This window comes from Perca flavescens, chromosome 8 (genome assembly GCF_004354835.1).
Source record: "Perca flavescens isolate YP-PL-M2 chromosome 8, PFLA_1.0, whole genome shotgun sequence".
Classification (NCBI taxonomy): Eukaryota; Metazoa; Chordata; class Actinopteri; order Perciformes; family Percidae; genus Perca; species Perca flavescens.
In genome coordinates this window covers 1,989,894-2,005,187 of record NC_041338.1, presented here as the reverse complement: position 1 = coordinate 2,005,187, position 15,294 = coordinate 1,989,894, and the positions used below count along the sequence as shown (strand labels likewise).

The 15,294-nt window shown below is 42.3% G+C and overlaps 1 protein-coding gene across 1 annotated transcript in view; it reads right to left on the bottom strand.

The window, feature by feature from the left end:
* carmil2 (capping protein regulator and myosin 1 linker 2) overlaps positions 1–15,294 on the bottom strand; it is a 55,334-nt gene that overhangs the window by 18,726 nt on the left and 21,314 nt on the right. Inside the window, exons 22-32 of the mRNA XM_028586472.1 lie at positions 14,981–15,049; positions 13,139–13,229; positions 12,927–13,007; positions 12,537–12,662; positions 11,827–11,943; positions 10,804–10,979; positions 10,184–10,271; positions 9,444–9,533; positions 9,279–9,345; positions 7,483–8,006; positions 428–531 (exon numbers count right to left, since the gene is read on the bottom strand). Of these exons, the coding sequence (XP_028442273.1) occupies positions 428–531; positions 7,483–8,006; positions 9,279–9,345; positions 9,444–9,533; positions 10,184–10,271; positions 10,804–10,979; positions 11,827–11,943; positions 12,537–12,662; positions 12,927–13,007; positions 13,139–13,229; positions 14,981–15,049 (1,533 nt within the window). The remainder of the gene's footprint in view (positions 1–427; positions 532–7,482; positions 8,007–9,278; positions 9,346–9,443; positions 9,534–10,183; positions 10,272–10,803; positions 10,980–11,826; positions 11,944–12,536; positions 12,663–12,926; positions 13,008–13,138; positions 13,230–14,980; positions 15,050–15,294) is intronic.

Below are 15,294 nucleotides of genomic sequence, written 5' to 3'. Positions count from 1 at the left end.
ATGTGATAAATCTTGCAGCACCGTTGGCCCCTCCTCAAGAACCCTAGGGTGCAGCGGCAGCAACCCCCACTTTGGGAACCACTGGTTTAGTGGATATACATCCAAGCTGCCACAGGATCAGTTCTGCTCACTGATTGGCTGGCTGCCACTGTCAATCATTTTTTGATGCAGGTGAGCAGAAGAATGGTGGTTTGTGAGATTGATGGGTACTTTCAGCCAAACAGGGCTTTCAGTCATTGATATCAATGAGTAGATTCCCAGTATACTGCTGTCTAAGTGGATATTTAGCAAGAAGAACAAGTGTGTGTGTGTGTGTGTGTGTGTGTGTGTGTGTGTGTGTGTGTGTGTGTGTGTGTGTGTGTGTGTGTGTGTGTGTGTGTGTGTGTGTGTGTGTGTGTGTGTGTGTGTGTGTGTGTGTTCAACTCACAGTGCATAGTCAGGGATGATTTTCTTGGTGAAGAACTCCTCTACTCCTTCATCCACTCGGCCCATCCCCTCACCGGACTCATTCTCTACCTTTGAAACCGGCTCCTATGACAAAAAAACATATAGCATGTACACTTGGCATTGTGTGTGTGTGTGTGTGTGTGTGTGTGTGTGTCTGCGCGCACGCGTATGCATGTGTTTGTTTGATTGCAACACAGAGAAAGACACTACCCAAGACCCAACATCATCAGAATCGCTTTTTCACAACTCAAAAAAGCATGTTTTATCATGAAAAAAAGAATGAATTTAATTTTGCCAGACTACCGCTCTGATGTTCACCATATTGTTTTGGAAAACATCCCCAAACTGGATTGTTTCTATAAAGATGACAAGGTGCAAACCTCTTATGTTGCATAATATGAGTCTATGAGTAGAGAGTTGTAATGAAACTTAATAAACCAACACTGAGTGCTGATTTGAGTTTTCCATCCAGTTAGAAGTGGATCAGTTCAACACCCCATAACTTTAGGGGTAATTAATTGAATACAATATAGTAATTTGACAAAAATTAAAGTGTATATTTACAGTGTTCCAACATAATTTATCGCCTCATACATTTCAGTTAATTTGCTGTCGTCATCATCAGTGCAACTGCACATTCAACGCATTTTTTAGAGTTCTGAAATGGACCTGCTCCAGCTGCTGTGCACTCAGCCATAGATATCTCCAGTTCAGAACAGCGTTAGCATATTCTAACTGGGTCAAACCCAGTCTGCAGAAACTCGCTGATATTAGCTTACTGGAGTTGCAATTGTGTGGAATCAAAGCCTTTCGTTAACCCTTTACATGTAGCAACAAAATGTTGGGTCTGTGTCTACATTCAGCAGGCACACAGTGACAGCTCACTTTAATGCAATATTTGTTACCGGCAAAATATGTGTCAAATCATTCTGAATGAAGTACTGCAGAGACGTCCTGGTCGTAATCTTAATGCTTTTCAATGAAAATGAGAATAATGATACAAAAATGATCATTCCCTCCAATATCGTCATATAAGTCATATCTCAATCGCATCATCAGTCAAAGTAATCGCAATAAGATGTTTTACTCATATCGTGCAGCCCTCAGTTTTTATAAGGCAGGTACATGAGCACCGAGGCACACAGCGGAGACGAAAACTAGCAGAAGGATTCCAGAAGGACCGTCCCATTTAGAGATGGTACAGTGTGAGGAAGAGTCAAATAGAAAGACAACCACATCTACTTCACATTGTTTTGGATGTGTTTCGAGTGGACACAGCTGTTGGTGTCAAACTCTGAGTTGTAATGACGCGCAGGGGATCCAGTATGGGAAATTTCTGTCCGCAGAGATGATAATGAAAATAGTTGCAGCTTGGGTGCTTCTCCGGTCAAAGTAAGTGCTACAAATATGAACCTGATAAAAAGGAAGAAGCTCATTTCAATTAATCTGGTGTGACTGCAGGATGAGCAGTGGAGATAACCACTATCAGCTGGCACATAAGCACTATTACAACTTGTGCAATATGAATCATGTGTAGGTAGATGGCGCCATCCATTTTGGATAGCAAACTTTGTTCGCAAATGTTTGCTTGAATGGCGTGCAATTCAGTGCGAAAATAAATAGAAATACCTTCAAATGTCTTAAATCTATTAAATATAACAATCTAACTGCAAATCAGCATGTGACGTCATTACACACAGGTTTTGATTGGCTTTAAAAGCCGTTAGATGGAAACACACTTTCACCGGCTTTATTCGCATGGATGTTTTTAGCGAACTTCAGATAATTCGATTGACAAGTGGATGGAAACATAGCTACTTTTGATTTTGCCGTGAAAAACTATTACAAAGAAAATGTTGACGACAGTTTCATGACAAACTCAAAAACTACAGAAAATTAAAATACAACTGACAAATGAGCCAACTACTTGACCTCTTCCTGCATCTTGTTTTACAGTAACGTTATGTCTCAGCAGTTTTTTTCAGTTTTTAATTACTACGTTAGCATGCTAGCAACATATTTATGGACTAATTTCATCAACAATCTCACTGAAAATTAGACAAGAAGTAGCAACAAAACAGTTGAGACAAAGCGAGAACTAAATGCAGGCCAGCACGCTAACATTTATTTCAACATAAGGTCAGATTGATGAAATATTATCAAGGGTTGTGGATGTGCATGCAAGCCAAGCCCACACAGTAAACAGAAATTTAGTCAACGAGTGAATCCAGCTTTTGAATCACCATGCTGCTTTGCAATTCAGAACACATAGTTGTAGTAATGCAAAGTGTTGCATGTCCTTCCCATCTCTCTCACCTCATTTCCTGCCATCACTCTACTTTCACGCTCTAATGAAGAGATTAAAAAGGCCCCAAATATTTCTGAAACTTTACACAGCATTGATGAATGTAGCCTCAGAATGCTTAGAACAAAAACATGAATGTGAATTTGCAAAAAAAATTGCAGGAAAACTGAGACTAACAATAACCAAAGGGCTCAAATTATTTACTTTTTTGGTGCAAACATGAATGCTTGGAATAATTAAATGAAAGCTTCAGAGTTATAACAATGGGACGTTTTTCTGTTCTGAATGCAGCATTTGTCTCCATCTTTAAGCTCTTTCCATCTCTCTCTCTTATTCTCTGCCTCCTCCTTTACAGCCACCTGTCTCTATGTTCTACATGCCAACATGGCTTCGTCACACAAATGTTGGCTGACACACACACACACACACACACACACACACACACACACACACACACACACACACACTACTCTGCACACCCACGTTGTGAATGTGGACAGCCATAAATGCCATAGGCTGATAAATAAAGTGGCATCCACCCTACTGTACATTACTGCTGCAACGACTAGTCGACTAATCAATTAGTCGATCGACAAAAAAATAATCACCTACTACATCACACCTACTAACTATTTTGATAATCAATTGATTAAGTATTCTTTTATGCAAAAATGCTGTTTTCAGCCTCTCAAATATGGAGATGTCCTGCTTTCCGTCTGTTTTAATGTATATCATATTTAATTGAATCTTTGGGATTTGGAGACAACAAGACATTTAAAGACATCAGCTTGGACTGGCTTGGAGAAACTAGGGTGACATTAATCGAGAAAATGATCAGCAGATTAATCGATAATGAAAGTTAAGATAATAAGTTAGTTGCAGCCCTACTGTACATTGCAGGTTAAACCTGGTCTGTTCAGTTTAAACTGTGTCCATCGACATTTGACATCCTGTCAAAGCTTTCTACTGTTTGAACAAATATATACAGTTAAGTTGGCGTCTACGGCTCTGCATTAAGCTGCTTTCTGCTTACCCAGCAAGCATGCTGACTGAGCAACAGGAGAGCAAAGACAATTCCTCCCGTGGGTGCAAAGACAGACGAGCCAGGGCATTAACTTAAGGCATTTTTATGGTTGTGCGTCGAATCGATGGCGTACCCTCGCAGACCCCTCTGTGTCTACGCCGGACCCTACACCGTAGCCTGACGCGCACCTCTTGAAAAATGTAACTATACGTCGCAGCGACGCACGTCCGTGGTCAGAAAGAACAGGGGAGACACTTTGGTTCTCTCACTAGGACTCTAGAGTCTCGCTCCGGAGCTAATCGAAACCTGGTCTAAAGTCAGTGGTGCTAGTCTAAAGTCAGTAGCGCGTTATTCAGATGCTATTTTAGGGGCGCATGCTTGGCCATGATGTAGCGTGTGCACAACGCGCATACACTTTGCTTCCCTCATCTACACGGACGCAGCAGTTCCCATTTTTGCAAACCATAATTACAAGGAAAAACATTACTGAAAATGCGCTTCAGGTGTTTGGATAGGTCAGGAGGCACTTTACAGTACAGTCCTCAAAAAGTCCCAGCATTCTTTGTGGCTTGTTGTGTTTTACACAACATTTCCATGAATCATGGATGTGTTGATGACATAAATGAGGAAATATTAGAGTGGCAATGCGCAATGCGCTACTGGTGGAGCGGGTGGACGGAGATGGAGTGGGGGGAGGAGGAAGGGGCACAACAGGTGCAGGTGGTGCGTTTGGAGGCCCACGCTCCATGGCTGCAGCAATCCTCTCCAGACTTGAGGAGATGCGCCCGAGAGGCCGCAGCAACATCACCACCCGGACAAGAGTGCGCCTGCTCTTAAAGGGAATGTGAGATGACGCTCTGATTGGTTTATTGCACGTTACGCCCAAACCACACCTAGCTACTTCAGACCAACCCATTTTAGATTTGCGTCGGGCACAAGAGTCATTTATCCCGCCGGTATAAAAGCAACAGCACCCGAGATCCGCCCACAAAGCTACTTGCATTTCACGTTTGATACTTGTGTTTCAGATCGTTAAAATAGGGCCCTTAAAGTTATCTGTGAGTACTGTTACGATCAGAAGAAGGCTATGTGAAGCAAAGCTATCAGCTAGAAGCCCCCGCAAAGTTCCATTGCTGAAAAAAAGACATGTACTGAATAGGTTGAAATTTGCCGAAGGACACATTGACTGGCCAAAGGAGAATTCTGTGGACTGATGAGAAAGCAAAATTGTTCTTTTTGGGTCTAGGGGCCACAGACAGTTTGTCCGATGACCCCCATGCACTGAATTGAAGCCACAGTACTGTGAAGAAAGTAAAGCATGGTGGTGCAAAAATCATTATGGGGATGTTTCTCATACTGTGGTGTTTGGCCTATTTATCGCATCAAAATACTTGAACAGGTCATGTTGCCTTATGCTGAAGAGGAAATGCCTTTAAAATGGGTCTTTCAACAAGACAATGACCCAAAACACACCAGTAAGCGAGCAAAGTCTTGGTTCCAGATGAACAAGATTGATGTTTCTGAGGCAAAACCCAGTAATGGTAGTGGTAAATAATGGTTATGCAACTAAATATTAGTGCAGTGATTCAAAGTAAAGCAAACCCTTGAGACATTTTTCAGTTTATACAGTAAATGTTTGAGTTTGTAAAGAGAAATCCAAATACTGCTATTTTTTGAACAGCCTAATATTCTTTTTTTCTTCACTTTCTGTAAAGGTAGAACACAAATTTGATCAATTCTGGTCATGTTTTGATTTAGAATTGAATGTGCAGTGTTCCCAATGCATTGATATTATGGAATTAAAAACTATTCTAAGAATTATGAGCATTATTCACGTTTTTTAAATCACACTGCTATTATTTTGAACACAACTGTATAGATTGCAGGCATAAATAATGCTGTCTTGAAATTGTGTCATTGTGCAACAGTGTTCTTCATGGCATCATAAATGTTTTATGTAGAACCATTTGAGCATGATGCTACAGAGAACCTTTGTAAAAGGCTTGCTTTTAGCAGCACAAAAGGTTCTGCTATGGAACACAGAAATCTGCTACAGAAATTCCATTTTGCAAACATGCAGTTCATTAGGCTGAGTTGCTTTTTACATTTTAGTGGTCTTTGCATACAGTGTATCAAAACCCCTACCCTAACAGTCCTCCTCTTTGGGTGTAGGACCTGTGTATTTTGGTGTGAGAATGAAACAGGATCCCTTTTATCCGAGAACAGGACATTTTTGTAATTTTGTCAAGGACAATTTTCAGACTTACGAGTACAAATAGAATGCACCAAAAGTAAACTTGCAGCCTCTCCTAACTGAAGCTAGCCTGTTAACATGGTCATGCTAGCCTCCTCTCAATCAGCATTAGAAACAAAACATTAAGCTATCAGTTAATTGGAAAATATTAGCTGTTTCCATTAAGGTCAATGCCCAATAGGTAGACATGCTGACTGAATGAATCATTGAGTCTTCTCTTTTATTTTATCTAAAACGCTTCCGTCATGTTCCAGCCACTTACAGTCATGTTTACGATAACCTTGTGTAGCATGCTGGCAGCCAATATCAGTAATGGCTAGTATTGCTGACTTTCTGATTTATTGTTGGGCAATAAATTGCTTAATACTAACCACTGAGGACCCACACTGTCAATAATCTGAGCCAGTCTGTACATCATATACTGTAGTAATGTCTCATAGAACATTTTAAACCATGTGTGATTGTGAAACAAAATTACCCCCACCTACACCTACAAAACAGCAAATGTTTATCTTTCAAAAAGAGAAATCACACACACTATGTAATTAACACACACACACACACACACAAACACAAGGTCACCACAGATGAAGAGAAACCCTTCTTTTCCATTTACACAGTATAGAGAGAGAGACCCTCATTTATGTGAAAACATGAATAATTGAGTTAGTGAAAGCATTCCCAGGAGAGAGAGAGAGAGAGAGAGAGAGAGAGAGAGAGAGAGAGAGAGAGAGAGAGAGAGAGAGATCAGCACTGGGAACAACCGAGGGAACACCACTCCCAAATTGCATGTACCTATTCTCACACACACACACACACACACACACACACACACACACACACACACACACAGAGAGAGAGAGAGAGAGAGAGAGAGAGAGAGAGAGAGAGAGAGCACGACTACATGGCGCAAGAGAATGTTAAAGTAAAGATGGCTATGGCTACCATTATTACTAGCAAGACAGCAGATAGATAGATAGATAGATAGATAGATAGATAGATAGATAGATAGATAGGTATGGATATTTTGCTGCATTTACCAAAGAATCCCAATCACATGAGCAGTATTCCCTTCATCTCTGCATTCCTCCCCTCTCCATCTCTCTTTACTTTCCCTTTTTTCTCCATCGTGTTGTTTGGATTTCCTCCATTTCCATCGTTTTCTCCTCTGGGATCTCTCTGTAGTCGAGCAATTAGCTTCTTACTTCATCTACCCTTCCTTCTATCCTTCATCCATCTCTCCTTCCATCCTGCTTTCTATCTGTGGCTGTATTTTACAGAGCATGAATGCCTGTAGAAGGCATATTTTGTATGCGCATGTATTATTGTGTGTATGTATAAATGCAAATGCTGTGTAATTTCTGCCTGATCACTCAAATTGTGTGTGAATGTGTGTGTATGGTCATTGGTTTGTGTTTATGTGTGTGTGTGTGTGTGTGTGTGTGTTCTTACCTGAGGCCTGGAGGAGGGGGGCTGTGTGTGTGTGCGCCGTGGCCGTGGTCGGGAGGCAGTGTAATGCCTTAGAGTCTGTCCCTGGGTGGGTAGAGGCTCCATGGGGGAATCTGGGGATCCAGAGCCGGGGAGGGGGCCTGGGCTGGGGCCACAGCCGGGGAAGGGAGCCTGTCGTCTGGGTAAGCCTCCGCGGCCGGCAGCCTCCTCCTCTGCAGCTCGAGCGGAGATGGAGTAACGGAGGGGGGGACTGGGAGGAGGAATGAGTGATGCTCCTCTTGCTCCCGATACTGCTGCTGCAGCATCCGCTGCCACCTCCCCCTCCCTCCGCCTCCTCCCTCGCAGTCCCGGGGGGGAGGGGGACGGGGAAGGGGAGGGCCCTGAAAACCTGACTGACAGAGGGGTTGCTGTCGGCAACAGAGTGAGGCCACACCTTCCTCCTCTGCCCTCCTCTTCAGCATCTCCTCCTCTCTCTCGCTCTACTCCTCTGTCCCTGCTCTGCTGCTCCCAGTCTGCATCCAGAAGACCTGAGAGGGAGGCAGGACGACTGATGAGAGGACAGGCACAAGGAGAGATCATGAAGGAGAGAAGGATGGAGGGAGGGAGGTAGGGGAAGATGGGGAATCCAGCCCAAGCAGTAAGCATGCTTTTTGCTGAAATGTACTCTATGTATATCTAGGACAGGCAGGGCTCTACAGGGAAGACATGGGGAGAATGGAGCCACAGGAAAATGGAAAAAAGGAGGGGGTATCAAGAGACTATGATAGAGGGGGAGGAGAGACTGAGCAGAGAAAGAGGGGGGCAGAGCAGAGAGAAGAGAGAAATAATCAGTTAAGCATAGACATGCAGAGAGGAAACAGAGAGGAAGCAGAGAGGATGCAGATGGATGCTGCAGTCACACGGTACTGCACACAGGAACACAGTTATCATCAGCCTGGCACACAGGTACAATATGGTCGGGCTAAAACTACACTGATATTAATCTTTCAGCTACAGGCTCCCTGCTGCTCTAAATATGAATTAAAGGCCTTTGACACGCAAATTGAGAACTACATTTTGAGAAATAAAAGATTATTTGTAAAGATTTAGAAAAATATTGAATATTTTTATATATAATTTTGTTTCAATATGACTGCTTTTAAAGCTGTCCTCCATGGAACAAAAGGAGGGGGGGGGAGGGGGGGGGGTGTCTGTGCGCCCCAAATCCCCCCATGTTTCCTCCTCTTCCCTCATCATCCCCTCCTCCATCTTCTCCCCATGGTGAAAGTCACTAGTGTGAAAGTAAACAGGCCATGCTCCAATTAGCCAAACAGTGCTGTGTGTCTGACACAGAAAGGTCCAGCATGGCACAGCACATATGAGGAATAATGATACCAGTAATAATAATAATACCTTTGTATTTCTTCACAAGAGAAAAAATAATACTGAACAAGTAAAAAAAGGAAATAAAAAAACAATGGAAATAAAAAAAATTGTTCCACAGTGTCAGTCACAGTCACCTTTTGTTTTTTTGTCTGATCAGAATTTGAGAGCAAGAATTACAGTTTGTCTAAGACACATTTCTAAAAACCCTCACCCATTTCCCCCAAACTGTTAACACAAATCAAATTGCAACACTTTTGTTTTTGCCCCCATTTTTCATGAGCTGAAAGATCTAAGACTTTATATATATTTATATATATATATATATATATATATATATATACACACACATATATATATATACATATGCAATGAAATTGAACTAAATTGAATTCAGAGAGACATTAATGGATCACATAGTAATAGTTGTATCTTACTCTTAATCGAAGGGGCCGGCCTCAGGCTCTTGGAGTGGAAACTATTTCTCCAAAATGCTGGGCTGTACTGGTGATGGAGAGAGTAAAATGGAAAACCCAGCACATAAATGGATGATGGAATAACAGAATGACAGGACGGCTGGATGGAGGGTGTGTGTCTCTTACATCATCAGTTGGGAAGTCGCTGTCGACCAGTCGAAGCTCTGGGATGATGTTTTTCAGAGCAATGCATGAATTCTCTTTTATGAGGCAATCCTACACATTAAATAAAGAAAAAACATTACTAATAATGAGTGCAACATATTTACAAACAGTGTATGAACAAAAATATGCAAAAACATTTTCTAATAATATGTAAAGTATATTAGGTAATAATAATAATAATAATAATAATAATAATAATAATAATAATAATAACCTACTGGTGCTTTCAAGGCAAAATTTAAGGATATTCATTTGTGCCATCCAGGGCCTGAAATTAACACCTGACCACGCGCCAAATGTAGGTCAATTTTGCCATTGGCGATCTACGTGCCGCGTTGGCGGGTAGCCAAGTAAAAATTGAGTGACTCATTAGCAGTTTTTTGCCACTGTTGTTTACCACATTTCAACCAAGTATGCCATTTTCTTGGATTTGAGCTCAAAAATGTGGCGCCACATTACTGGGGTGAAGAGGCCGGCTGAAACAAGCAAGCAACAAAAAGATGAGTATGATTCAAAGAAAAGTAAAAGAAGACATTTTAATACCAAGTGGATATTTGCTGACAACGGCTGGTAAAAAGCCTAGTGGATTTTAAACTCCACTATCCACACAGGCTGGTGGCCACACACACACACACACACACACACACACACACACACACACACACACACACACACACACACACACACACACACACACTTACCATTTTGTCCTGTTCCATTGTCAGGTCCTGTTGAACCTGCTCTATGATGCTTTCAGCCAGAGAGACACTCAGTGTTTGTCTCAGTTCACTGGAGTGATGAAACATCAGAAAAAAATACACACATCTGATTGCAGCACAGTGAAGAAGACTACAGTTATAATGAAATCAATCAGTTAGTAGTAAAAATATATCAGATACTTTTAATACACATGGTTGTGTTTCAGTACGCTGTGGATTTCTTATCTGGACTTGAACGCATTTACTGCAGTCAAAACATAATTTAGAGCAGTCCCATATATTAGACACAAGGCTGCGTTCATGCAGCTTGCGTCGGCCCTCCAACAGTCCAGCAAAAACGCAGGTCAATCCTTTAATTTTGAACGGGGGTACTGCGTTTAGGGTGCGGGGGTTGCTGCAGGGGGGACAATCAAAAAAACGCAGCGGGCCTGCGGCGAAAAGTTGAGACCAACTCAACTTTTGGTGAAACGCAAACGTAATTGTAAAATATAAAGTCTACTTGAGCATTGTTGGGGGGTTTAAGAACACAACAGGATGTCCCCCGGTGCACAGCCCTGCAGAAAATCGGCGGATCACTTTTCTTGGTGTGAAGGCCCATTTACCGTAGTCTGTCGCTGATCATCTGCCCTGTGTTCTCCACCAGAGTGCTTCTCAGGAATGTGTGTGTCTGTTGGCTTCTTTTGGACACACACTCTGACAGACGCTCACCTACACTGGAGCGCTGGACCAGCCGTGGACACGCTGCCTCTGCACACCTCATCAGGTCTGTAGCCAGCTCCTGGAACACACAGAGCCAAGACCGAGCATCGTTAAGTCAAGCCTGAGATCAGAAGACTGAGACTGAGACTGAGACTGGGATCCAACCAGCAGCCACTGGAAAAGGTCCTAAGTGATCTATGAATTGATTTAAAGCTATAGAGCGTAGTTTCTAATTCTAAGTAATGACAACAACACTGTCGGCGCACCCACATGATACAAGCCTTCCGTGATCGGGCACTGTCCCCACCCCTCCTCCATACAGTTGCTAGTAGCCAAGGAGGACACGGAGGATTTAAAAAAACATGATGAAGAGGTAGTTATCTTCACTCGATTTTCTGCGTGCGAAAGTCGCCAGATGCCACAATCTTCTGAACATAGCCATACTGGGAAAAATAGAGAGAGTGGTGTGGAGCTGATAGTCTTAATTAGCTTTGTAGCAACTCATTTGGCAATGGCTTGAATGTAACGGACGCTACATTTTAGTTTTATGTTGTTTTATGTAAAGCTATATGATACATGCAATAATACAGTCAAAGATATTTGTGTTTTTCAGTTAAATTAAAGCATGTCAGTAAACTATACATACTGTGTTTATACAGTATGCATGTCTGGCCCTTACTGTGCTTCTCATTTCCAGTGTGGCTCTTAGTAAAATTAAGTTCGACACCCCTGCACTAAAGCTTTAAAAATTATAATATTATTTATGAAGCCTTTTGTAAAAAACAAAATACATGTTTTTTTAATATCATTTGGAAACTTATCATGGACCCCCCCCCGGATGCATGCCACAGACCCCTGGGGGTCCTCGGACCCCACTTTGATAATCACTGCGATATGGTGTACAGTGGGTGTATTTGAATGTGTACCTGGATGCTTCTGTTGAACTCGTGAGTCAGAGCAGTAGCCGTATCAGAGAGGATGCAGTTCACCAAATCTCCATCAGAGGCACACTTCCTGCCGGCCTCATACAGAGAAGGAAGCAGCTGCACAGGGGGGAGTCAACGAAAACATTAGCATAAAGCATCATTCACTTGGCCACTTTATTAGGTACACCTGTACAATGTAATGCAGTCCAATTCAACGCCACCGCAAACTACAGCATCAATAATAAACATGTAGCCTCACAGCGCTGCGGAGGAGGGTCTGTATTACTGTATTTTTACAAGAATGTTATTTGTTAATTTACAGTATTTCTTTGACGCCCCAGCTGCTGGAATTTTTTTTTACAGTGACGTGTATTCACCTTATTGACAAATTTTCTTTTATTTATTTTTATTTGTTTTATTATTTTTTCGGCCTTTATTATACAGCACAGCTGAAGATGTGGATGGTGAGAGAGGGTGGGGGAACGACATGCAGCAATGGACCCAGTTGGAATTGAACCTGCGGCCGCTTCGTCATGGGGCGCATGCTCCATCAGGTGAGCTATCCAGCATCCCCCAAATGTAATTTTATTTAACAGATGTTGGCATGCAATCCTGTCCCACCAGAATGTGGCAGAGCCTGGCTGGGATTCATTAGGCGGATGATTACATCATTCCTCGTGGGTTTCCAAACCCCTCGGATGAGCCTGTACCTTGAAGGACTCCATGGCGTTGTGCAGCACCTCGTGCGCTGTCAGGATGTCAGCCTGTATGTCCTGAACGTTGCAGTGTTTTAAACGTTGAAGGCTGTCCTCCAACTGCTGACACATACCCTGGACCTGGACATGGAGATGGACAGAGCTGAAGATACAGACCGAGGACAAACTGGGTTCTGATTTCACCATCAGATGGGCTTTAGTCAGAGAGCAAAACCTTTGACATGATGGGATTCACTTTGATTGATCCCTTATTGTAAAGTGAATCAATACTCCACTGTGCCTTGGTGAAGCCTGTATTTAAAGCTTGTATCTTTAATTATACAATGTTACGCTATCAGCAGACTGTTTAACTATTGTTGTTAATATTTCTGTTCTAGTTCTTACCTTCTCAGATTGTTGAGCTTGAAACACTTGCTTCACTCTTTCAGACTGTCTCTGGTTGTTTCTGTCTAAACACTGCTGAATCTGCACACGCAAACACGCAAACACACATTGTTTAATTTTTTTTTAAACAATTAACACGTGTGTGGGTTTTAGTTTTTATTTTCCCGCACTCACATAAAGTGCTAAACACAGGCTGGTACACACACACTGACCTTGTGCAGGGCCTCTTTTGTTCTGTCAGGGCTGCTGCGGTAGCTCTGTGTGATATCAGCCAGGACAGACATCTGCTGCAGAGTAAAGTTCCTGCACAACACAGAGCCCTACCATCAACATTCACATCCACTGGATCCTGATGGGGTCAATCCCCCACCATGAGGTTGAGGTTTGTGGATTTTAGTGAAATGTCTCAAAACTGTTGGATATACACACATGTATGTCCCCCTCAGGATAAGTAATGGATAATGTAGCTAGGCAGTGGGAGCACTATTGCCTGTTATACTTAGCAACAGTCTATTATCAGAATCAGGAAAAGATGTATTGCCAGTTAAGTAGCACTTAATAAGAATTTGCTTTGGTTGATGGTGCATATATAAAAATATATTTAAACATTCATATGAAATAAACAAACAATAAATACAAAAACAAATAACATACATATAACTATATAACATTAAGAAAGAAAAAAAAGAGGCTGTATGGATTAGTGCAGGACGTGCAAAAATGTGAAGGGATTTGCAAAAGTTCAGGATATATAGAATGTGCAGAAGACAGGATGTAGGATTAAGATTCAATGTCAGTGGGGGGGCCGGGGCCTTATTGATGAGGGTGACTGCAGAGGGGAAGAAATAACAGACCGCAGAATGGCATGATTGACCAATCACAATCGAGTAATCAACAAAGCCGTGTAATAAGTAAGGTATAATGTAGAGCAAGATGGTCATTATTGTGAACTATCGCTCTACATAATCCTGTTTATTATTAGAAATACAGTACAGAAGTTAGCCGCTGATAGTGCTTGCTTCCCGGTCGGGGTGGTTAACGTTGAGCACAGCTCTCCCGCAGAAGTCAGGTCGCCCTGGTGAATGAGCTAACTATGGAACAGTTTGCACTTAGCTCCATTAGCGCTGTTAGCACTACCTGTTCCCTCCACCCTCTCTCTCCCTTTGTGATCCACTGATCAGCGGTATGATTCCAAGTGAGCAGTCCGGGTACAACAAGACTAGACTGCGTCCTTGGTTGTCCTCGGCGTGCCCCACATACAACAGGATATCGGATTGTAAATACTGAACCTGTTTAATATTTGTGATTTGAAATGGGTGCGGCCAAGATGGACTTCGGGGAGATTGGAGGATGTAAAAAACACTCGTAACATACCTTACACCACAGGGAAAGCTGGCAAGATAATCTTTAGAACCATCAAAACATCGGGGCTTTGCTGATCACTGTTGGGAGTGGGGAATCGGGCTCAGAATGGAAACGGGTCTGATTCTCGTGTGGTGTGCACCCAGCTTAAGATGGTTAACAAGGTTAAAGGTCAGTTTGTTAGTACCATGGCTGTGGGCAGTGTTGCTGTTTAGTTCAAAGCACCGCTGCGCCTTGTTACAGCTCACAGAGCCACTAGCATTGCTGCAGACTCTTAGTGTCAAATCCCAAAAGATTTTTTATCTTGAGCGCACAAAAACAATCCTCTTTCAGGTCTTCGGGGGCTCTGTAATTTACCGATTGCTTAGTGGATACCACACTGTGGGTTTGATCTATTGTTCCAGATGTAATTAGCACAACACGCCATGCAAAGTGTATGTTAGCAAAAAATGCTAATGTTGAGTTGTCTCTCACTGTGATTTTTTACAGTGTTAACAGTAATGTGAACAGCAGTTAACAACTGTAACTGGTGCTGAGCTAGTTTTTTAGGATTAATCAACTGTTACTGTGACTTATAGTATACCTTTGCTAATACGTGTGTGTGTGTGTGTGTGTGTGTGTGTGTGTGTGTGTGTGTGTGTGTGTGTGTGTGTGTGTGTGTGTGTGTGTGTGTGTGAGAGTGTGTGTATGACCTCTCCAAGGCATCAGCCACATCCTGGAAACCCCTGGCAGTTACATTGTTTCTGTCCCATGCTAGGGTCCTTGAGAGAGAGAGAAAGAGAGGTTGAAGATGGCCAACAGCGATCACCATAGACTGGCTGAAGGTGTAGTGCTTGATTGACAGGTTTCATCAAATAACAGAACACATCAAAACACTCTTGGAGCCAATAAAGTGCTCAATCAATCAATCAATCAATCAATCAATCAATCAATCAATCAATCAATCAATCAGTGCTGAATGTTATTTTCAAATGATGAAATGATGACATCTAGTGGCTAACAGATT